We start from the raw sequence: 25996 nt of genomic DNA, 5'->3' as shown, positions 1-25996 counted from the left end.
TACTATTTCTGAGTTTAGTTGACTCCAGAACTTGGCGGGTAACTGTATAGCTTGCTTTGATGGCTGAGCTCTGTACTCAGAATATTGAACAATGTGCTTTCGCTGTAAAGCTATTTTGAAATCTGACACAGTGGTTGCATTAAGGAGAAGTGAATCTATAATTCTTTCAATAACTGTTGAAAATTTTATCAACATTTATGATGAGTATTTTTGTAAATTGATGTGCTCATTCACCGGATGTTTTGGAGGCAATACATTTTCTGAACATCATGCGCCAATGTAAAATGGGGTTTATGGATATAAATAATAACTTTATTGAACAAAACATACATGTATTGTGTAACATTGAGTCCTGGGAGTGTCATCTGATGAAGATAATCAAAGGTTACTGATTAATTTTAGCTGTATTTCTGGTTTTTGTGACGCCTCTCCTTGCTTGGAAAATGGCTGTGTGGTTTTTCTTGTTTATGCGCTGTCCTAACATAATCTAATGTTATGCTTTCGCCGTAAAGCCTTTTTGAAATTGGACAATGTGGTTGGATTAACGAGAAGTGTATCTTTAAAATGGGATATAATAGTTGTATGTTTGAGAAATTTGAATTATGAGATTTTTGTTGTTTTGAATTTGCCGCCCTGCTATTTCACTGGCTGTTGAATAGTGTGTCCCGCAGGTGGGACCCTATCGTCTCACATACCCCAGAGAGGTTAACGTGCAGTCATTTATGTCTGAGATTATATGACTGGGAATTTAAACATAACTATCCATTCATGATCATCAATAGCTTTTCCCAGGTCTTCCTCACATCTTTCAACCCTTGATACAGCTGAAATCAACTTTAGACGATTGTCAGACTGCCTTAAAATAGTTTAAATCTTTCTGGCTTGTCCAGTGTTTGCTGCACAGAGTGAATAAAGTGTTGTATCTACAAAACTTCACCTCAGCTTCGTCACAGACTGGTCTTCCCTGGCTGCCTGACCCTGCTGAGACCCCTGTCACCATCTGATCCTGCTCAGATGAGGCATGACAAAGAATTAACTTGGTGTACATTTATACATTATTTTATACAAGAATATAATCAATGGTTCAATAATTGAAATGACCATTATTCCCATATCCCAGACTGTAGCTTTAAGCTGCTGTCCTGTAGCTACTGTAGGTCTACCAATCAATTCAAGATGGAACTTTATATCATTCACTGATATTGTTAAATATACTGCAAAATTCACCTGACCTCCGTAGACTGGTCTTCCCTCTCTGTCTGACTCTGCTGGGACACCTGTCACCATCTGATCCTCCTAAGACATGATGAGCATAGTGTTGTGTCTTGACTGTGCACCACGACAGTGAAGCCTGTAGAGCTGTTTATTACTGTGTCAGTGTGAAAAGTAGGGAATTAGCTAGGGAAAGTTATAGATCAATATAACGTTACATTGCTATACTGACTCTAATAAAAAGTCACATTGAGCTGAAAAAACGTCAGAATGTCGATCTACAATCGTTTGCCCGCTGGATTCATTGTTTGATTCAGGTCTATTGTGATTGTGGCAAAAATAACAGCTAACATTAGTGAGCTAGTTAGCTCGCTAATGTTAGACAACGTTTGGCTAGCTCTCTCTTGCTAACGGTACTTCAACTGGTGAAAGATAGCCAAGTTCATTTACATCTGTTGAAACGGGACAAAACAAAATCTACAAAACATTTCCATACACACAACAGCTGCTAGATATGCAGTGGCATGTATTCATGGATGCCAAGTGAAGACAAAATAAATTGACCAATATTATTTAATTTTTTTACATTTAAAATAATGTATCTTTCGTCTCTCTGTGGTTTTGTAATTTTACTTGAATTTGGAAGAGGCTGAACGTATCTCACCGGAGAAAGCATCTGAGTGAGCAAAACAGCGCCCTTCTGTCTTTGTATGTGTAGGCCATCTAACTGATGCTGTCTGGTCATAAATAGTATGACATTGTTGCTGCACGTAGAATTGAATGCAAGGGAAGCCAGCGAGCATTTGGCCTCCCTTGATAAAAAAAGTTTAAAATAATAGCCAATCAGCCTTGAGCTAAACTGAGTGAGCTCAACTGTGAATGGTCCTGGCACATAAAAAAAAATCCAGTTTGGATTTAGTTTCAATCCTATTACATTCTATCAAGAGAAATATGTAATTGACAGAAACAACTTGAATTGTTGCATCTCATTGTGTTGTCCTCCGGTGGCCAGCTAGCTAGCTAAAATTGGCACTTTCATGAATTAGCAATGGATGGAGACAGGGATTTGAACTTGTGGTTTTACTTAGTTATCGTACTGGCCAATGATTACAACTGCTATTCTGATCTAACCATAAATTCATACATTGTGCACCTGGACTGAGAGGATGGAAGTTCAATATGTAATTAGATGTAGAAGGCTAATGTTAGGCTAATGTTAACTAGCTAACGTTGCCCATGAATGGAAGTTAGGCTAGCGAGCAAGCATTTTAGCCAGGTAGACTAGGACAAGAAAAAATAAAAGTGTGTACTGTATGACAGAGTCATAGACCGTTTTATCAACATGAAAGAGATGAGGAGGGCATTGGCTTTTTTCTACTAATAGGGTGAGTCAACATGTTTTTTCAACTTGCACCAAGGCACACACACACAGAAATCAGAACCCCCCCCCCACACACACAGAGAAATCAGAACCCCCCCCCCCCCCCACACACACACACAGAGAAATCAGAACCCCCCCCACACACACACAGAGAAATCAGAACCCCTCCCCCCACACACACACAGAGAAATCAGAACCCCCCCCCCCCACACACACACAGAGAAATCAGAACCTTGGACAGCCACATTATATTTAGTTTACGTTGATTGGACTAAATAGTTTTTGGTATCTTTTAGTTGTCACTGTATTAGACTAAGCAGAGGTGAGGCTGGAATAGTGGAGGCAGCTCCTGTTTTCTTCCTGACTTGCAGTAATTCTCCATGGTTCTAAATCAATAGTTATTTAGTGGTCTGAAAATGTCGGAAACGTTAACTTTCTTTACCATGCAGTCGGTCATGTAAGTGTTTATTAGATGCAATTTGCTTTGTGGACGTCAGACAGAGGTTGCTCTCTGGTTTTGTGATAAAACCAAGGTGTGGTTGAATTTACGATGCCACCGTGTCTTCTTATTGTCTCGGCCTTACGTCTATATATCATGGTCACAAGACATATGAACTAACAGATTATAGAGCAAACAACACACTTATCACAACACAAAGATTGTAATATGGCTTTCCTTCTGGCTTGGCTTCCCCAGTGATTTGACCTACGCACCGCTAGTGGCTTATGAGGTGGCTTTGGTACACTGTACGACTTTTCTGTAATTTCAACAGTAAAACCCTGTAGGATGCACAGTAAAATACCATAAATGTGTTTTACAGCATTCGTGGCGTAGATTGAACTGCATGATGGGTAAAATGATGAAAATGAACTGTAATTTGGAAGCCTCATAAAAATTACTCTAACATACTGTATTTCTTTACAGTGATAGCTAATACACTGTAGATTCAAATGATCAGTTTCAGGCGCCAACCTCATGCTGTCGGGAGAGACACATAAAGCTCAGACGATTTTAGTAAATATCTTCTTGAAGCGCCTATGAAGTGAAATAATATTTTTAGCAGCTGCTGGGTAGTTAAATTGAGTTGTTTATAAGTATATTTATTGTTAGCCAACATTGTATTACCACATGTTTCCTTAGCTAAACTAGCTGGCTAGCTAGCTCAAGTTTACAAAATACATTTTGATCTGCTCTAAATTGCTCTTAAATAACTAGCTGTGCGACCTAGAAAAACATCACCCAGAGAATAATGATTGTGATTATAGGCCGTGTGCCTGCCCCGGAGTGCCATACAGAATAGACTGAGTGCAGATTCATGACAGCTATGTTTCCACTGTTACTACAGAGAAAATGGTTTGTTTCTAGCAGTTCCAGAAATGACCCATATGTTTTCAGATGGACGGGCCACATTATACACATAAAACACGTTGTGTCTACCTACGGTGCAGTGCCACTGGTCAGCTGTAGCCTAACACAGTGTCGGTGGTGGAACCTAGTCACATGGCAAACTCTTTCCCCTCCCAGGATTATATAGCATTTCAAGTAGGATAGCACCTGTCCACAGAAGCAATCAATCAATCAGATTCCAAACTCTCCACCATGGCCAAGACCAAAGAGCTCTCCAAGGATGTCAGGGACAAGATTGTAGACCTACACAAGGCTGGAATGGGCTACAAGACCATTGCCAAGCAGCTTGGTGAGAAGGTGACAACATTTGGTGCGATTATTCGCAAATGGAAGAAACACAAAAGAACTGTCAATATCCCTCGGCCTGGGGCTCCATGCAAGATCTCACCTCGTGGGGTTGCAATGATCATGAGAACAGTGAGGAAGCAGCCCAGAACTACACGGGAGGATCTTGTCCAGGATCTCAAGGCAGCTGGGACCATAGTCACCAAGAAAACAATTGGTAACACACTACGCCGTGAAGGACTGAAATCCTGCAGCGCCCGCAAGGTCCCCCTGCTCAATAATACATATACATGCCCATCTGAAGTTTGCCAATGAACATCTGAATGATTCAGAGGACAACTGGGTGAAAGTGTTGTGGTCAGATGAGACCAAAATGGAGCTCTTTGGCATCAACTCAACTCACCGTGTTTGGAGGAGGAGGAATGCTGCCTATGACCCCAAGAACACCATCTCCACCGTCAAACATGGAGGTGGAAACATTATGCTTTGGGGGTGTTTTTCTGCTAAGGGGACAGGACAACTTCACCGCATCAAAGGGACGATGGACGGGGCCATGTACCGTCAAATCTTGGGTGAGAACCTCCTTCCCTCAGCCAGGGCATTGAAAATGGGTCGTGGATGGGTATTCCAGCATGACAATGACCCAAAACACACGGCCAAGGCAACAAAGGAGTGGCTCAAGAAGAAGCACATTAAGGTCCTGGAGTGGCCTAGCCAGTCTCCAGACCTTAATCCCATAGAAAATCTGTGGAGGGAGCTGAAGGTTCGAGTTGCCAAATGTCAGCCTCGAAACCTTAATGACTTGGAGAAGATCTGCAAAGAGGAGTGGGACAAAATCCCTCCTGAGATGTGTGCAAACCTGGTGGCCAACTACAAGAAACGTCTGACCTCTGTGATTGCCAACAAGGGTTTTGCCACCAAGTACTAAGTCATGTTTTGCAGAGGGGTCAAATACTTATTTCCCTCATTAAAATGCAAATCATTTTATAACATTTTTGACAAATGTTTTTCTGGATTTTGTTTTTGTTATTCTGTCTCTCACTGTTCAAATAAACCTACCATTAAAATTATAGACCGATATTTTTTTTGTAAGTGGGCAAATGTACTGTCACGCCCTGACCTGAGAGAGTCTTTTTTATGTCTCTATTTAGGTTTGGTCAGGGTGTGATTTGGGTGGGCATTCTATGTCCTTTTTTCTATGCTTTCTATTTCTTTGTTTTGGCCTGGTATGGCTCTCAATCAGGGACAGCTGTACATCGTTGTCGCTGATTGGGAGTCATACTTAGGCAGCCGGTTTTCCTTTGGGGTTTGTGGGTAGTTAATTTCTGTTTAGTGTTTTGCACCTGACAGAACTGTTTGGCTGTTGGTTTGTTGTTTTTTTTGTTTAAAGTGTTCTATCTTTAATAAATTCATGATGAGCACTAACCACGCTGCGCCTTGGTCTACTCTCTTCAACGACGGCCGTTACACGTACAAAATCAGCAGGGGGTCAAATACTTTTTCCCCACACTGTAGGTATATCTATCATTCTTATTTGTGTTTGTTCAATGCCTCAACTGATTTCATAAACTATGTTGGATATAAGCTGTAGGTTTGAAACAACCCAAGATGATGAATCCTGAAGATGGGACAAAGTGCATGACAAGGTGGCCCAGAGGAAGTCCGCTGTTTGTTCTCAACCCCTACCATGCCGCATTCTCCCAAGAGCTCACTGAGTTTGAATGAAGACCTCTAGTGAGGTAAGTACCCATACACAGGACACCAGCTTGATATGTCCCCTGTCCCCTGTCTTTTTACCCACAGAGTAACAGCCCTGGTGCTCTCTGTCTCTCATTCTATTCTTTCTTTTTCTATGCTTGTCCTAGGGGTGAGATGAGCTGACAAATCAGAACTGAGGAGGATTGTTACGAAGCCCCATGAGGAACACTGGATGCTGCGCTGACTTCTCTCTCCTGGATGCTCTACTGCCCTAACTGTCCTGTTGTGTCTTTTACCACCTCTGAACCCCCTTACCCCGAACAGAGTTGCCCCTGATCATAGATTGGGATGCATCATAACCTGGTATGGCAACTCTACCACCGCAGACCGAAAGGAGTTTCAGAGGGTGATACGTGCAGCCAAACGCACAATTGGGTGCACACTGCCTGCCCTACAGGCACCTACAACACCAGGTGTCGCAGGAAGGCCAAGAAGATCATCAGGGACCCCCCACCTGAGCCATGGCCTGTTCAACCCGTTTTCATTACTCAGCGAGGGCAGCACAGGAGCACTAAGGTGAAAACTGGAAGACTGGCAAATAATTTCTAACCCCAGACCATCAAGGCACAGATCTGGGGAAGGGTACCAAAAAATGTCTGCAGCATTGAAGGTCCCCAAGAATTCTTAAATGGAAGAAGTTTGGAACCACCAAGACTCTTCCTAGAGCTGGCCGCCCGGCCAAACTGAGCAATTGAGGGAGAAAGGCCTTGGTCAGGGAGGTGACCAAGAACCCAATGGTCACTCTGACAGAGCTCCAGAGTTCCTCTGTTGAGATGGGGGGCAAGGACTGGGAGACTAGTCAGAATCGAGGGAAAGATGAACGGAACAAAGCACAGAGAGATCCTTGATGAAAACCTGCTCCAGAGCGCTCAGGACATCAGACTGGGGCGATGGTTCACCTTCCAACAGGACAACGGCACTAAGCACACAGCCAAGACAATGCAGGAATGGCTTTGGGACAAGTCCCCAATGTCCTTGAGTGGCCCAGCCAGAGCCCAGATTGAACCCAACCGAACATCTCTGGAGAGACCTGAAAATAGCTGTGCAGCAATGTTTTTCCTTTTGTGTTATTGACTGTAGGTTTGTTTATTCCATGTGTAACTCTGTGTTGTTGTTTGTGTCGCACTGCTTTGCTTTATCTTGGCCAGGTCGCAGTTGTAAATGAGAGCTTGTTCTCAACTGGCCTACCAGGTTAAATAAAGGTGAGAAAAAAATAAATAAAAATGGGATGGCGTATCGCTGCAGAATGTTGTGGTAGCCATGCTGGTTAAGTGTGCCTTGAATTCTAAATAAATCACTGACAGTGTCCCCAGCAAAGCACCCCCACACGATCACACCTCTTCCTCCATGCTTCACGGTGGGAACCACACATGCGGAGATCATCCGTTCACCTACTCTGCGTCTCACAAAGAAACAGTGGTTGGAACCAAAAATCTAACATTTGGACTCATCAGATTTCCACCGGTCTAATGTCCATTGCTCATGTTTCTTGGCCCAAGCAAGTCTCTTCTTCTTATTGGTGTCCTTTAGTAGTGGTTTCTTTGCAGCAATTTGACCATGAAGGCCTGATTCCCGCAGTCTCCTCTGAACAGTTGATGCTGAGATGTGTCTGTTACTTGAACTCTGTGAAGCATTTATTTGGGCTGCAATCTGAGGTGCAGTTAACTCTAATTAACTTATCCTTTGCAGCAGAGGTAACTCTGGGTCTTCCTTTCCTGTGGGGGTCCTCATGAGAGCCAGTTTCATTTCGTGCTTGATGGTTTTTGTGACTGCACTTGAAAAAACTTTCAAAGTTCTTGAAATGCTCCTCATTTATTGACCTTCATGTCTTAAAGTAATGGTGGACTGTCATTTCTCTTTGCTTATTTGAGCTGTTCTTGCCATAATATGGACTTGGTCTTTTACCAAATAGGGCTATCTTCTGTGTACCACCCCTACCTTGTCACAACACAACTGATTGGCTCAAATGCATTTAAGAAGGAAAGACATTCCACAAATTCCACAGGCACACCTGTTCATTGAAATGCATTCCAGGTGACTACCTCATGAAGCTGGTTGAGAGAATGCCAAGAGTGTGCAAAGCTGTCATCAAGGCAAATGGTGCCTACTTAAAAGAATCTAAAATATATAATATATTTTGATTTGTTTAACACTTTTTTGGTTACTGCATGATTCCATATGTGTTATTTCGTAGTTTTGATGTCTTCACTATTATTCTACAATGTAGAAAATAGTAAAAATAAAGAAAAACCCTGGAATGATGTCACGTCCTGACCAGTGAAGGGGTTATTTGTTATTATAGTTTGGTCAGGACGTGGCAGGGGGTATTTCTTTAGAGTGTTTCGGGGTTTGTTGGGATATGTAATTATGTAATAGGGGTGTTTGTTTTATGTGTTCCAGGGTTTTTGGGTATTGTTCTATGATTTGTATTTCTACGTTTTTTTCTATGTTGTTTATTTCTTTGTTGGCCTGGTGTGGCTCTCAATCAGGAACAGCTGTACATCGTTGTTGCTGATTGGGAGTCATACTTTGGTAGCCCTTTTTTCACCTGTCTTTTGTGGGAAGTTGTTTTTGCACAGCTGTGTTAGTCTGCAATACTGTGCGTTCGTTCGTTTTCTTATTTTGTTTTGTAAGTGTTCAATAAACGTTAATATGAGCACTCAACCCGCTGCGCCTTGGTCCACTACATACGACGACTGTTACAAATGAGTTGGTGACTCCAAAATGTTTAATGGTACAATATATTTAACCCCAATATTTCTTGCTTGAACTGAAGAGGTCAAAACAATAATCTAAGAGTCTACATGACCAATTACATCAAACATGGAGCCTATCAACTTGCCTATACAGTGTCAAAAATGTCCCTGTAAATTTATAGATTCATACTGTCAGCAGAGTTGTCAGGCAAATACTGAATGTTAAGTGCTTCACAATACAATATGCAATACAGAAGTATACTGTAAATGAGCCAACTGTAATCATTTGATTTGATTTGATATGATTTTGATTTGATTTGATTTGGATCTCTTTTAGTCCCCATTTGGACTAATCTTCCAAGAGTCCTTAAATATTAAAATACAATTTATATACGAACACAATTTCACATATAACACACTGTTACAAACATACATAATATACTAACGTAATAAACCAATAAATAATCAATCTAAAAAATATGAATTCTTAATCTACTGTAATCCCACAACATTTCTGTGTATTATATTTAAATTGTTTTAAAATAATGTTTAAATTTACATATTGAAAGGTTTCTGGTTTGCTCAGTTAATTTATTCCATTTCTTTATTGCTCTAAATCGAAATGTTCTTTTGCCTATTTCTCTTTTGTGTCTGGATAACGCATAGATGGTGGACAATCTATTCCTAGTATTTCCGGAATGTCTGTCTCTTACCAACTGATTACCGTTGTGAATTGTACTTGGCCGTTTTAAATGATGTATATTATGAAATAAAATAAGCATGTTTTTTTCAATTATCTTGTCGATTGATGACCAACCAAGAACATTGCGTATGACTGCAACAGAAAAACCATATCTCCACCGTAAAACAATCCTTGCTGCTTTGTTCTGTACAATCTGCAGCCTCCTAACTTCACTTGATGATGCATTTCCCCAGACCACAGAACAGTAGTTCACTTGACTCTCAATTAAAGCTTGTGTTATTTGCTTAAGAATTTTTCCTGGTAAATATTTAGCTATCCTTCTGATTATGCATGCTGCTTTAATAATTTTTTTACATAGATTAGTTATTTGAGATGACCATGATAAGCAGTTGTCTAGCTGCACTCCTAATAGTTTGGTTTCTGCCACTTCTTCAATTTGTACTCCTCCCATACTTAATTGTATCCCATGCTGTTTTGGCCTTTTCCTAGTGGAACAGACCAACATAACTTTGGTTTTCTTGGTGTTTAAAACAAGTTTATTCTGGCAAACCCACTCCCTAATATTCTCCAAATCTCCTTGTAAAGCTTGCTGTACCTGTTGAACCGATTGTCCTGCTGCATAAATTGTAGTATCATCTGCAGATATAGTAGCTTGAGTTTCAGCTAGGGCATAGGAAAGGTCGTTGGTATATATTAAATAAAGAAGTGGCCCAAGGCAGCTGCCCTGCGGTATTCCACAGTTTAAAGCATGAGGGGAAGAAAATGAACCATTGATATAGGTGGACTGTTTCCTGTCAGTTAGATATGACTGTACCCAATTCAATGCTACCTCCTTAACCATAATGCATTGATTTTGTCAAAATTATCTCATGACCCACTAAATCAAATGCTGCACTGAAATCTAAAAATAGTACCCCCACAAACTTGCCATTATCCATAGCATTGAGCCACTGGTCAGTCATGTCAACCAATGCAGTGGTAGTGGAATGATTTTTGCGATAAGCATGCTGATTGGCTGTAATCAGATCATTATTTTCCATCTACTCCCATATTTGTCTACTCACAATACCCTCCAATATCTTACTGAGTGTAGGGAGTAGACTAATTGGTCGACTATTGGCAGGAGTAGCGGGTTCTTTGCAGTCTTTTGAAATAGGACAAAGTTTAGCATGCTTCCATACATTTGCAAACATCCCCTTTTCCAGTGACCAATTAAATATGTATCTCAGTGGAACTGCAATCTGGGGAGCAGCACAGCGAAGCAAAAAATTGTCCATAAGATCATAACCTGTAGATTTCCCATCAGGTAATGACTTCAAAAGGTTTAACACCTCCTCCACTGACACCGTTTGCAGACTAAAAGAGCAGATCTTGTTGCTCATAATATGATCATCAATCCATTGGACAATAGCTTGTTTGGAAGAATGTATGTTTACATTGTTGCTCAGTAAATTAATTTTCTTTGTGAAAAAATCTGCAAAATTATTGGCAATATCAACTGGTTTTGTTATTATTCTCCCGTCAACATCAAGGCGGTGACCCGATCCTGTAGGTTCATGCTCTACAACATTCACAGAGTACGACCCTGCCTCACACAGGAAGCGGCGCAGGTCCTAGTCCAGGCACTTGTCATCTCCCGTCTGGATTACTGCAACTCGCTGTTGGCTGGGCTCCCTGCCTGTGCCATTAAACCCCTACAACTCATCCAGAACGCCGCAGCCCGTCTGGTGTTCAACCTTCCCAAGTTCTCTCACGTCACCCTGCTCCTCCGCTCTCTCCACTGGCTTCCAGTTGAAGCTCGCATCCGCTACAAGTCCATGGTGCTTGCCTACGGAGCTGTGATGGGAACGGCACCTCCGTACCTTCAGGCTCTGATCAGGCCCTACACCCAAACAAGGGCACTGCGTTCATCCACCTCTGGCCTGCTTGCCTCCCTACCTCTGAGAAAGCACAGTTCCCGCTCAGCCCAGTCAAAACTGTATGCTGCTCTGGCACCCCAATGGTGGAACAAGCTCCCTCACGACGCCAGGACAGCGGAGTCAATCACCACCTTCCGGAGACACCTGAAACCCCACCTCTTTAAGGAATACCTGGGATAGGATAAAGTAATCCTTCTAACCCCCCCCCCCTAAAAGATTTAGATGCACTATTGTAAAGTGGTTGTTCCACTGGATATCATAAGGTGAATGCACCAATTTGTAAGTCGCTCTGGATAAGAGCGTCTGCTAAATGACTTAAATGTAAATGTAAATGTAACCTCCACACTAGATGGGCATGATGAGATAGATGTACCAAGTAAACCCTTAACTGTATTCCATACCTTTTTAGAATCATTTTTACAATCAATAAAAGCATTGTTGAAAAATAACTTTTTTTTCCTTCGATTCAATTTAACTGCATAATTACGTAATGTTCTATAATTCTGTTCATCAATTTCTGATTTTGATTTGGCTGCTAAGATTTTTAACATATTTCTTTGAGAAAAAGCCTCACCCAGTTCATCATCAATCCTTGGAGATGGACGAGCACCAACTGTACTCTTTCTTATAGGGGCATGATGGTCCATAACCTCAGTGAGCAAATCAATAAAACATTCTGTAGCGTGATTTAAATCATCCTCTAGATAAATCAGCTCCCAGGGTACAGCAGCCAAATCATTTAGAAATAGCTCATAATTAAATGTTTTAAAATTTCTCTTGACCACAATCCTAGGGGGTTTCTTTGGAACCTTGGTGTTCATGGTTATGGTCACAATATTATGGTCTGTCCAGCCCACTGGCATTGATCTGGCTTTTAAGCATTGCAAAGGTATATTACAGAAGATCAGATCAATGCACGTGTCTGAACGGTGACCCACCATAATTGATGATCATTAACCATTTGTTTCAAACCACAGTTCTCCGCATATCTCATCAATTTTGTTCTATTTAAATTATTGTGATCCTTCCAATTTACATTAAAATCACCCAAGGTAAATACATCTGTTACTATCTGTGGTCTGGTCAAACCCAGTGCATAAGTCATCCAGATAGGACACCTTAGAGCTAGGAGGTCTATACACACAACCTACCAATATGGCTGCCTGGTGAGGCAGATGTACTTGAGCCCATAGTGCCTCTACTTGACATACATTAAGGTCATCCCTCCTCTTAAAAGGTATATGATGCTGAATGTACAGTGTTACACCCCACCATTCCTATTCCTGTCCCTTCTAAGTAGACTATATACATGAATGTTCATTTTCCCATCATTTACAGATGCATCTAAATGCGTTTCGGTCAAGGCCAAAATATGAATATTATTTATGTTGACCAAGTTAAAAACCTCATGTATTTTGTTAGGAAGGCTACATACATTAACCTGAGCTATATGCAGCCCTTTCCTTATCAAGGGAAGATCAATAGAACATGTACTCGTTATAGTTGAAGTTGTCATGATACACTACAACATACAAACTCAAATTTTAACATGAAATTAAAATAGCCAGGGAGTTACTCTAGAGTCCCGATACAATTGCCCGTTGATATAAAGTTTATCCATCTCCATGGAGACTCGTTGATTCAGGCAACGTTTTTCCTTCATGATAGGATATAGTTTTTTCATTACAGCAACACAGCTAATATATAATTACAGGAATTTGCTATGTTGCCATTATAATGCTGTATGTTTACAGCATGTTACTGTAATCCGTTTTATGGTACAATACTCTTACTGTAATATTTTTATGGTAATTGTAATGAATTAATGGATGGATGGTTTAATTAATTAAATTAAATGAGGGGAGGCAGGGTTTGTATTTTACAGTAATTTAGTGTAATTCCATGGGATTGGTACAAGCAGGTTAGCTGATAGGTAATATGATTTCATATTACAGGGTATCAAATATATATAAATATTTGGTGTTTAAAATCACTTGCACTTAAGAAAGACTTCCAAATATTCAGTGACTACTTTTGTTTACAATAAAGGCCTACCTCTGGGGGGGGAACCTTGGAATCGTCAAGATCTTCAGCAAAGTCTGTTGGAGTTTTTCTCAGAGTCTGGTCTGCAGGCAGTGTGTTGTCATTGTAAGATGTGACGAACTTGAAGTCACTTGTGCGCGAACCCGTCGTCAGGTATGCGTCATAATTGTAAGTGCTGCGGAGAGTTCCTGCGCCGTCCACCTCTGCGTAGTTGGGAGGGAGATACGCGCTGGGGATGGCGACCGCTCCGTCAAACAACAGTCTGGGCTTTCTCCTGCGGCAAAACCTCACGGCCAGAATGACAATGATGAAGGTGAGGAAAATGGTGGAGACGGACACCAGCGCGATGATCAGATAAGAGGTGAGTTTGGAATTGTTCTCATCATAAGAGACATCTTTCAGTTCTGGCACTTCAGCCAAGTTATCAGAAATCACTAAATACATGGTACAGGTGGCAGAGAGAGAGGGCTGTCCGTTATCTTTCACTGACACAATGAGGTTCTGTTTCATGCTGTCAGATTCAGAAATGTCCCGCTGTGTCCTGATCTCTCCACTGTGGAGACCAATAGTGAAAAGTCCCGGATCAGTGGATTTGACTATATGATAGGACAGCCAGGCGTTCTGGCCGGAGTCCGCGTCCACCGCTATCACCTTGGAAACCAGAGAGCCTCCGTGCGCAGCTTTGGGGACCAGCTCGGTCATGAAGGAGTTCCCCTCTGGGGCGGGGTATAGTATCTGAGGAGAGTTGTCATTCACATCCGTTATAAACACACTGACCGTGACGTTGCTGCTGAGCGGAGGAGAACCGTTGTCTCTGGCCACCACGTGGACTTTAAAACTCCTGAACTGCTCATAATCAAACGACTTCACAGCGTGGATCACCCCCGTGTCTCCGTTAACGGATAAAAACGAGGACACGGGGACACCGTTCACCTCACCAGGTAAGATAGAATAAATCACTGTACCGTTCTGTCTCCAGTCTGGGTCTCGTGCAGTAACGGAACACACGGAGGTACCGGGTTTGTTATTTTCAGTCACGTTGGCTTTATAGGACTGTTCCTCAAACACAGGTGGGTTGTCGTTGACGTCAGCTACAGATAACTGAACACTTTTAGAGGAGGACAGAGGCGGAGAGCCCTCGTCGGTGGCAGTGATTGTAATGTTGTAATCAGACACTAGTTCCCGGTCCAGTTCGCCCGTGGTCACCAGAGAATAGTAGTTTTTGATGGATGTCACCAACTTAAAGGGAAGGTTTTGCTGAATGTAGCAGCGGACCTGTCGGTTATTCTCAGAGTCTCTATCCTGCACGTTAATGATGCCCACCTCTGTACCAGGTGACGCGTTCTCAGGTATGGGGCTAGTCAGAGATTTTAGATAAATCACAGGGGCGTTGTCATTAACATCTGTGATTTCTATTATCAATGTAGAGTAGGATGCTAAGCCTAAACCGTCCTTTGCACTGATCTGCATTTCATATGAAGACTCCTTTTCATAATCTACTGGACCAACAACTGTAATTTTTCCAGTCTCATGATCAAGAGAAAATAGATTGCTATTTTCATCTGAAACATCATCGAATTCATAAGTAACTTCACCATTCAATCCCTCATCTGCATCCGCAGCACTCACTGTAACCACTACAGTATCTAAAGGAGAGTTTTCAGGCAGACTGGCTTTATAGACGGCCTGGCTAAACACTGGGGCGTTATCGTTAGCATCCAGTACAGTGACGTGTATGACTACGGTACCGGATCTCTGCGGAGAGCCTCCATCTACAGCTGTCAGTAATAACTTGATTTCATGGTGCCCCTCGCGGTCTAGCTCTCTGTCTAACACTAACTCGCTGTATTTGCGTCCACCACTTTTTGTTTTGACATTCAAAATAAAATGTTCATTTCTTTGTAGTGTATAGCTCTGAACCGTATTCTGTCCTATATCAGCGTCATGGGCCTCATCTAGAGAAAAACGAACGCCTTTGACTGCTGATTCACTAATTTCCATTTTGATAATCTCCTTTTTAAACAGTGGAGAATTATCATTTATATCTTGAACATGAAGACTGATACGGTGAAGCTCCAACGGATCTTCAACCACAAGTTCCTGTTTTAAAACGCACGAAGTCTTCTTCCCACAAAGCCCTTCTCTGTCCATCCTTTCAGCTATAGTCAAATCTCCCGTATTCAGATTAATGTCACAATACCGTTCGTGGTTCCCATCGGTATCAATACGGGCCTTCCGAGCGGACAGTCTGCTCGCCTCCAGCCCGAGATCCTTGGCTATATTTCCAATCACAGATCCTCGTTTCATCTCCTCCGGAAAAGAATAGCTCACGTCTCCAATAGCGGAATGCAGCGGTAGAAGAAAGAAAGCAACGCAGCAGACCAGGCCTGTCACCGAGATTCCTTTGTGCCCCATCCTGGGATTAAAAACGTCAAAACACAATGTAGCCTTGATAATACAATGTGAACAAATAGTATTCCACAAATAGGTTCAGCTTGATGAAAATAATATCCTCAAAATGTTCCAGCAACCTGACCGCGTCCAATATTTTCTACAGAATGACACCCGAACACCCGAGTCTTGTAACAACAGCAGTGGGTGGAGAACTGGATCTATCCAAACACAGCTGGTCAACAGCGACACTATGCGTACTCAACATAAATTACATTATTTACTTACAGTTTTCTTAATGTTTTGTTAACAAATGGTTATAAATACGCTTAAGTAAGTTTATTTGATCAATTAACTAATAGAAAACGAAAGAGAAACACAGAAAACGATAGGATATTAAACCATACAAACATAAATGATTAAAATCACCCCCACTCTTTTTTCATCATTTAAGATCAGGTATACTATGACTATAAAATACAACACATCTGCAAGACAGGCAACAAAGTAATATATCCGTTGCTGGTTCCTCAGTCAGAGCAAACTCATAACTGCTATAATAAAAACAGGGCAGGGCAAGAAATAAGAATATGAAGGTCAAACAGCGATCAATAGTAAATCCTACTGGTTTAAAATGAGATTTGACACATTTCAGCACCATGGACAGTGACAGTGCGAGGAATCTCGTTGCTCTTCAGACGCTCTCACACCGCGTCTCCCATCACGCTGTTACTAATAAATACAAAGGCCCAATTGACTGGAATCATTTACTTATAGATATCAGGGTATTACAATCACACAGTGAAGTTAAGAAAGCCCCTTTTCCAATGTTAAGAACAAACTGTTTGTGTTTTTAACTAGTAGAAACGTCACCATGTGACAATATTTGTAATATATTTGTATATATGATATGTGTATATTATAGGCAGCCTACTTAGTGTTATTAGTTGCATCATTTATTTGTATTTGTTGTAGGCCCATTAGTAGGTGTATAACAACCTTTTTATGCTCATAATTTACGTTTTACAATTATTATTTTTATTTAATTGTTAGTATTATTAGACAATAGTGGCCATATAATAAGTATTGTTTTTGGGGTTTGTGTTTTTTATTTGGGCATTATTTAAACAGAGAAGGTATCTCAAGAGATTTCATCCTGCAAAATGTCTAATAATTAATTATCTCTCAAAACACAGTAGTTCTATTTTCGAGCCTCTTTCCAAACAGCTTTTCACTCCTCCAGCGCCAAACACACAATAGACATTAATTGTGGTGTGGAGGCTGTGCTTTGGCAACGTGGGTGGGGTAATATCCTACCTGTTTGGCCCTGTCCGGGGGTTTCATCGGATGGGGCCACAGTGTCTCCTGACCCCTCCTGTCTCAGCCTCCAGTATTTATGCTGCAGTAGTTTATGTGTCGGGGGGCTAGGGTCAGTCTGTCACATCTGGAGTATTTCTCTTGTCTTTTCCGGTGTCCTGTGTGAATTTAAATATGCTCTCTCTAATTCTCTCTCTCTTTCTTTCTTTCTTTCTTTCTCTCGGAGGACCTGAGCCATAGGACCATGCCTCAGGACTACCTGGCTTGATGACTCCTTGCTGTCCCCAGTTCACCTGGCCGTGCTGCTGCTCCAGTTCCAACTGTTCTGCCTGCAGCTATGGAACCCTGCCCTGTTCACCGGACGTGCTACCTGTCCCAGACCTGTTGTCCCAGACCTGCTGGAACCCTGACCTATTCACCGGACGTGCTACCTGTCCCAGACCTGCTGTTTTCAACTCTCTAGAGACAGCAGGAGCGATAGAGATACTCTCAAAGATCGGCTATGAAAAAGCCAACTGACACTTATTCTTGTGTTACTGACTTGTTGCACCCTCGACAACTACTATGATTATTATTATTTGACAATGCTGGTCATTTATGAACATTTCAACATCTAGGCCATGTGCTGTTATAATCTCCACCCGGCACAGCCAGAAGAGGACTGGCCACCCCTCATAGCCTGGTTCCTCTCTAGGTTTCTTCCTAGGTTTTGGCCTTTCTAGGGAGTTTTTCCTAGCCACCGTGCTTCTACACCTGCATTGTTTGGGGTTTTAGGCTGGGTTTCTGTACAGCACTTTGTGATATCAGCTGATGTAAGAAGGGCTATATAAATACATTTGATTTGATTTGATTTAATTGTCAGTAAAACCCTAATCAGAGAACCGAGAAGCGACCGACGTCTATTATTTGAAAAATCCACAGATTCTATCAATTACAACAATAGCACATAGACGTTACAACTCTAGCAAACCACATATAAACGCACCTCGGGATTTTGCAATGAAATTGCGACGGGACTGAAATAATATTCTAAAACATTTTAAATTGAATGAAAGTGAAGCATACATAATTTGCTTAATAGTCAAGCTGGGTTAATGACGAAAGTGGTTTCTCCAACAACAACAAAAATATTACACAAAGCATATTAGCTGCAATTTTAAAATAATATAGCCTCAACCTATCATATAAGCCTAAAAAAACAAATCGCATTATTATTTGCATTAAAAGCCTACCTCTGGGGACCCGTCGGAGTCGTCAAGTTCTTCAGCAAAGTCTGTTGGAGTTTTTCTCAGAGTCTGGTCTGCAGGCAGTGTGTTGTCATTGTAAGATGTGACGAATTTGAAGTCACTTGTGCGCGAACCCGTCGTCAGGTATGCGTCATAATTGTAAGTGCTGCGGAGAGTTCCTGCGCCGTCCACCTCTGCGTAGTTGGGAGGGAGATACGCGCTGGGGATGGCGACCGCTCCGTCAAACAACAGTCTGGGCTTTCTCCTGCGGCAAAACCTCACGGCCAGGATGACAATGATGAAGGTGAGGAAAAAGGTGGAGACAGACACCAGCGCGATGATCAGATAAGAGGTGAGTTTGGAATTGTTCTCATCATAAGAGACATCTTTCAGTTCTGGCACTTCAGCCAAGTTATCAGAAATCACTAAATACATGGTACAGGTGGCAGAGAGGGAGGGCTGTCCGTTATCTTTCACTGACACAATGAGGTTCTGTTTCATGCTGTCCGATTCAGAAATGTCCCGCTGTGTCCTGATCTCTCCACTGTGGAGACCAATAGTGAAAAGTCCCGGATCAGTGGATTTAACTATATGATAGGACAGCCAGGCGTTCTGGCCGGAGTCCGCGTCCACCGCTATCACCTTGGAAACCAGAGAGCCTCCGTGCGCAGCTTTGGGGACCAGCTCGGTCATGAAGGAGTTCCCCTCTGGGGCGGGGTATAGTATCTGAGGAGAGTTGTCATTCACATCCGTTATAAACACACTGACCGTGACGTTGCTGCTGAGCGGAGGAGAACCGTTGTCTCTGGCCACCACGTGGACTTTAAAACTCCTGAACTGCTCGTAATCAAACGACTTCACAGCGTGGATCACCCCCGTGTCTCCGTTAACGGATAAAAACGAGGACACCGGGACACCGTTCACCTCACCAGGTAAGAGAGAATAAATCACTGTACCGTTCTGTCTCCAGTCTGGGTCTCGTGCAGTAACGGAACACACGGAGGCACCGGGTTTGTTATTTTCAGTCACGTGGGCTTTATAGGACTTTTCCTCAAACACAGGTGGGTTGTCGTTGACGTCAGCTACAGATAACTGAACACTTTTAGAGGAGGACAGAGGCGGAGAGCCCTCGTCGGTGGCAGTGATTGTAATGTTGTAATCAGTCACTAGTTCCCGGTCCAGTTCGCCCGTGGTCACCAGAGAATAGTAGTTTTTGATGGATGGCACCAACTTAAAGGGAAGATTTTGCTGAATGTAGCAGCGGACCTGTCGGTTATTCTCAGAGTCTCTATCCTGCACGTTAATGATGCCCACCTCTGTACCAGGTGACGCGTTCTCAGGTATGGGGCTAGTCAGAGATTTTAGATATATCACAGGGGCGTTGTCATTAACATCTGTGATGTCTATTATGACTTTAGAATATGATGCTAATCCTAAACCATCCTTTGCTTTGATACGCAGTTCAAAGTCTGACATTTCTTCAAAATCAATTGTGCCGATAGCTCTAATTTCTCCAGTCTTCCGGTCGATAGAAAATAATTTGTCATCTTCCTCTGACACATGAGCGAAGTCATACGTCACTTCCCCATTAACTCCCTCATCTGCGTCTGTAGCACTCACTGTAACCACTACAGTATCTAAAGGAGAGTTTTCAGGCAGACTGGCTTTATAGACGGCCTGGCTAAACACTGGGGCGTTATCGTTAGCATCCAGTACAGTGACGTGTATGACTACGGTACCGGATCTCTGCGGAGAGCCTCCGTCTACAGCTGTAAGCAATAATTTGATTTCATTGCTTTGTTCACGATCAAGCTCTTTCTCTAGAACAAGCTCAACAGTATGACTATCAACGGTCAACAGGAAATTGTCATTTTTTTGTAAAGTGTACCTTTGCACTGCATTCTGTCCTATATCTGCATCGTGTGCCTGATCAAGTAAAAAACGAGCGCCTTTAACTGCTGATTCGCTCATTTCAATTTTAATCACTTCGTCCTTAAATTGCGGAGAATTGTCATTAATATCTTGAACATGAAGACTGATACGTTGCAGCTCCAAAGGATTCTCCAATACAAGTTCCTGGTTTAAAACACACGAAGCCTTCTTTCCACAAAGCCCCTCTCTGTCAATCCTCTCCGCAACAATCAGATCTCCGGTACTCAGATTAATGTCACAGTAACGTTTACGGTTCCCATCGGTATCAATACGGGCCTTACGAGCGGACAGTCTGCTCTCCTCCAGCCCGAGATCCTTGGCTATATTTCCAATAACAGATCCTCGTTTCATCTCCTCCGGAAAAGAATAGCTCACGTCTCCATAGGCGGAATGCAGCGGTAGAAGAAAGAAAACAAAGCCGCAGACCAGGCCTGTCACCGAGATTCCTTTGTGCCCCATCCTGGGATTAAAAACGTCAAAACACAATGTAGCCTTGATAATACAATGTGAACAAATAGTATTCCACAAATAGGTTCAGCTTGATGAAAATAATATCCTCAAAATGTTCCAGCAACCTGACCGCGTCCAATATTTTCTACAGAATGACACCCGAACACCCGAGTCTTGTAACAACAGCAGTGGGTGGAGAACTGGATCTATCCAAACACAGCTGGTCAACAGCGACACAGTCAGTACTCTTCAGAAATTACACAATTAAACACATTCTGTTATATCTGTATTTCAGGTCAAGTTGTAATGGAAAGCTATATTTGTAGGCTGCATGATTGAATAATGTGCAGCCTACTAATATAGACCTACATCTTTTAAACCCAAAATAAATGTCATTCTATGTTGCAAAATAACCTAATAGAAATACACAGAAAACAACATTAAAAAGCCTAAAACATAAACAATTGCTTTAAAATCATGCTCACAGCATTGAGTTAAGATTGGTCTAGCTGAAAGGAACACATTAGAAAAGGTTATGACACATCGGCGAGAAAATGTATGGGCGACCTACATAGCAAATTAAATGTTATGTTGCTATTTTAGTCGACACACTCGTCAGAATGAACAAACACAAAAACAGAGAGTAGCCTATAGGAAAGAAGGAAGGTGAGGACAGTCAAGTAGCGATGACTCGGAACTAAACGCTGCTGGCCTAATGTTGGATTGTCTGCATGTTCAGCACCATGGACAGCAACACTGAGGATCAAGCCGCAAATCAGATACTCTCACACCACTTTTCCACAGACAGTACTTTTTATTTTCTAACCTTTTTCCAAATAAGCCTATTCTAACAGAGCAAAACTCCTATATCAACCCATTTTCAGTGAACTCAAAACGCTGCTCCGTGTATGTGAAAAATCCAAGCAATCAATTCATCAAAAAATAACAGAATCACAAATCCCATCACAACTCAAAATATCTATCAGCAGCTGTACATCAGCGCCTCAGTATTTCTCACTTCAGATGAGGGGATCTAATTAAGACTAAAACATGCTTCATTACACTTAAACCTGGATCACTAACACATTACGTCAAACCGGGATCACTAACACATTACGTCAAACCGGGATCACTAACACATTACGTCAAACCTGGACCACTAACACATTACGTCAAACCTGGATCACTAACACATTACGTCAAACCTGGATCACTAACACATTACGTTAAACCTGGATCACTAACACATTACGTTAAACCTGGATCACTAACACATTACGTTAAACCTGGATCACTAACAATTACGTCAAACATGGATCACTAACACATTACGTCAAACCTGGATTACTAACACATTACCTCAAACCTGGACCTTTAACACATTATGTCAAACCTGGATCACTAACACATTACGCCAAACCTGGATTACTAACACATTATGTCAAACCTGGATCACTAACACATTGCATCAAACATGGATCACTAACACATTACGTCAAACCTAGATTACTAACACATTACGCCAAACCTGGATTACTAACACATTATGTCAAACCTGGATCACTAACACATTGCCTCAAACCTGGATCACTAACACATTACGTCAAACCTGGATAACTAATACATTGCATCAAACCTGGATCACTAACACATTACGTCAAACCTGGATAACTAATACATTGCATCAAACCTGGATCACTAACACATTATGTCAAACCTGGATAACTAATACATTGCATCAAACCTGGATCAATAATACATTACCTATAGACAAATTGTGATATTGAAGTACTGCTGTAAAAAAAAATAATCAAGAAAATATGTATTTTTCATAGCATCATTACTCTAATTTTAGCTCGAGTTGTTTCAAAACGTGTTTTACCTGAAAATGTGTAACACACAATAAGATAATATTGTTTTTATTTACGATGAAGACCTACCTCTGGGGACGCGTCGGAGTTGTCAAATTCTTCAGCAAAGTCTGTTGGAGTTTTTCTCAGAGTCTGGTCTGCAGGCAGTGTGTTGTCATTGTAAGATGTGAGGAACTTGAAGTCACTTGTGCGCGAACCCGTCGTCAGGTATGCGTCATAATTGTAAGTGCTGCGGAGAGTTCCTGCGCCGTCCACCTCTGCGTAGTTGGGAGGGAGATACGCGCTGGGGATGGCGACCGCTCCGTCAAACAACAGTCTGGGCTTTCTCCTGCGGCAAAACCTCACGGCCAGAATGACAATGATGAAGGTGAGGAAAATGGTGGAGACGGACACCAGCGCGATGATCAGATAAGAGGTGAGTTTGGAATTGTTCTCATCATAAGAGACATCTTTCAGTTCTGGCACTTCAGCCAAGTTATCAGAAATCACTAAATACATGGTACAGGTGGCAGAGAGAGAGGGCTGTCCGTTATCTTTCACTGACACAATGAGGTTCTGTTTCATGCTGTCAGATTCAGAAATGTCCCGCTGTGTCCTGATCTCTCCACTGTGGAGACCAATAGTGAAAAGTCCCGGATCAGTGGATTTGACTATATGATAGGACAGCCAGGCGTTCTGGCCGGAGTCCGCGTCCACCGCTATCACCTTGGAAACCAGAGAGCCTCCGTGCGCAGCTTTGGGGACCAGCTCGGTCATGAAGGAGTTCCCCTCTGGGGCGGGGTATAGTATCTGAGGAGAGTTGTCATTCACATCCGTTATAAACACACTGACCGTGACGTTGCTGCTGAGCGGAGGAGAACCGTTGTCTCTGGCCACCACGTGGACTTTAAAACTCCTGAACTGCTCATAATCAAACGACTTCACAGCGTGGATCACCCCCGTGTCTCCGTTAACGGATAAAAACGAGGACACGGGGACACCGTTCACCTCACCAGGTAAGATAGAATAAATCACTGTACCGTTCTGTCTCCAGTCTGGGTCTCGTGCAGTAACGGAACACACGGAGGTACCGGGTTTGTTATTTTCAGTCACGTTGGCTTTATAGGACTGTTCCTCAAACACAGGTGGGTTGTCGTTGACGTCAGCTACAGATAACTGAACACTTTTAGAGGAGGACAGAGGCGGAGAGCCCTCGTCGGTGGCAGTGATTGTAATGTTGTAATCAGACACTAGTTCCCGGTCCAGTTCGCCCGTGGTCACCAGAGAATAGTAGTTTTTGATGGATGTCACCAACTTAAAGGGAAGGTTTTGCTGAATGTAGCAGCGGACCTGTCGGTTATTCTCAGAGTCTCTATCCTGCACGTTAATGATGCCCACCTCTGTACCAGGTGACGCGTTCTCAGGTATGGGGCTAGTCAGAGATTTTAGATAAATCACAGGGGCGTTGTCATTAACATCTGTGATTTCTATTATCAATGTAGAGTAGGATGCTAAGCCTAAACCGTCCTTTGCACTGATCTGCATTTCATATGAAGACTCCTTTTCATAATCTACTGGACCAACAACTGTAATTTTTCCAGTCTCATGATCAAGAGAAAATAGATTGCTATTTTCATCTGAAACATCATCGAATTCATAAGTAACTTCACCATTCAATCCCTCATCTGCATCCGCAGCACTCACTGTAACCACTACAGTATCTAAAGGAGAGTTTTCAGGCAGACTGGCTTTATAGACGGCCTGGCTAAACACTGGGGCGTTATCGTTAGCATCCAGTACAGTGACGTGTATGACTACGGTACCGGATCTCTGCGGAGAGCCTCCATCTACAGCTGTCAGTAATAACTTGATTTCATGGTGCCCCTCGCGGTCTAGCTCTCTGTCTAACACTAACTCGCTGTATTTGCGTCCACCACTTTTTGTTTTGACATTCAAAATAAAATGTTCATTTCTTTGTAGTGTATAGCTCTGAACCGTATTCTGTCCTATATCAGCGTCATGGGCCTCATCTAGAGAAAAACGAACGCCTTTGACTGCTGATTCACTAATTTCCATTTTGATAATCTCCTTTTTAAACAGTGGAGAATTATCATTTATATCTTGAACATGAAGACTGATACGGTGAAGCTCCAACGGATCTTCAACCACAAGTTCCTGTTTTAAAACGCACGAAGTCTTCTTCCCACAAAGCCCTTCTCTGTCCATCCTTTCAGCTATAGTCAAATCTCCCGTATTCAGATTAATGTCACAATACCGTTCGTGGTTCCCATCGGTATCAATACGGGCCTTCCGAGCGGACAGTCTGCTCGCCTCCAGCCCGAGATCCTTGGCTATATTTCCAATCACAGATCCTCGTTTCATCTCCTCCGGAAAAGAATAGCTCACGTCTCCAATAGCGGAATGCAGCGGTAGAAGAAAGAAAGCAACGCAGCAGACCAGGCCTGTCACCGAGATTCCTTTGTGCCCCATCCTGGGATTAAAAACGTCAAAACACAATGTAGCCTTGATAATACAATGTGAACAAATAGTATTCCACAAATAGGTTCAGCTTGATGAAAATAATATCCTCAAAATGTTCCAGCAACCTGACCGCGTCCAATATTTTCTACAGAATGACACCCGAACACCCGAGTCTTGTAACAACAGCAGTGGGTGGAGAACTGGATCTATCCAAACACAGCTGGTCAACAGCGACACTATGCGTACTCAACATAAATTACATTATTTACTTACAGTTTTCTTAATGTTTTGTTAACAAATGGTTATAAATACGCTTAAGTAAGTTTATTTGATCAATTAACTAATAGAAAACGAAAGAGAAACACAGAAAACGATAGGATATTAAACCATACAAACATAAATGATTAAAATCACCCCCACTCTTTTTTCATCATTTAAGATCAGGTATACTATGACTATAAAATACAACACATCTGCAAGACAGGCAACAAAGTAATATATCCGTTGCTGGTTCCTCAGTCAGAGCAAACTCATAACTGCTATAATAAAAACAGGGCAGGGCAAGAAATAAGAATATGAAGGTCAAACAGCGATCAATAGTAAATCCTACTGGTTTAAAATGAGATTTGACACATTTCAGCACCATGGACAGTGACAGTGCGAGGAATCTCGTTGCTCTTCAGACGCTCTCACACCGCGTCTCCCATCACGCTGTTACTAATAAATACAAAGGCCCAATTGACTGGAATCATTTACTTATAGATATCAGGGTATTACAATCACACAGTGAAGTTAAGAAAGCCCCTTTTCCAATGTTAAGAACAAACTGTTTGTGTTTTTAACTAGTAGAAACGTCACCATGTGACAATATTTGTAATATATTTGTATATATGATATGTGTATATTATAGGCAGCCTACTTAGTGTTATTAGTTGCATCATTTA

The 25996-nt window shown here is 42.1% G+C and overlaps 2 protein-coding genes across 3 annotated transcripts in view; both read right to left on the bottom strand.

Annotated features, from left to right (window-relative positions):
* The window catches only part of LOC115205349 (protocadherin gamma-C5), a 203381-nt gene extending 182413 nt beyond the window's left edge, over positions 1 to 20968 (bottom strand). Inside the window, exon 1 of one of the 2 annotated variants that reach the window (XM_029771247.1) lies at positions 18346 to 20968. In XM_029771247.1, coding sequence (XP_029627107.1) covers positions 18346 to 20730 — 2385 coding nt within the window. In that variant the 5' untranslated portion in view covers positions 20731 to 20968. Of the gene's footprint in view, positions 1 to 13417; positions 16060 to 18345 lie in introns of those variants that run through there. The other variant, XM_029771237.1, reaches the window with a different exon arrangement.
* Positions 20969 to 22640: 1672 nt separating this feature from the next.
* On the bottom strand, positions 22641 to 25305 carry LOC115205023 (protocadherin gamma-A11-like). Its single transcript, XM_029770584.1, has one exon. The coding sequence runs from the start codon at positions 25059 to 25061 to the stop codon at positions 22641 to 22643; it is 2421 nt and encodes an 806-aa protein (XP_029626444.1). The 5' UTR covers positions 25062 to 25305.
* Positions 25306 to 25996: the final 691 nt, after the last annotated feature.

This window comes from Salmo trutta, chromosome 13, assembly GCF_901001165.1.
Source record: "Salmo trutta chromosome 13, fSalTru1.1, whole genome shotgun sequence".
NCBI lineage: Eukaryota > Metazoa > Chordata > Actinopteri > Salmoniformes > Salmonidae > Salmo > Salmo trutta.
The sequence above is the reverse complement of the archived record's forward strand: the minus strand, read 5'-3'. Positions and strand labels throughout refer to the sequence as shown.

What these genes read in the sequence shown, in the direction of transcription:
- LOC115205023 (XM_029770584.1), bottom strand. Translation starts at nt 25,061, where the DNA reads ATGGGGCACAAAGGAATCTCGGTGACAGGCCTGGTCTGCTGCGTTGCT.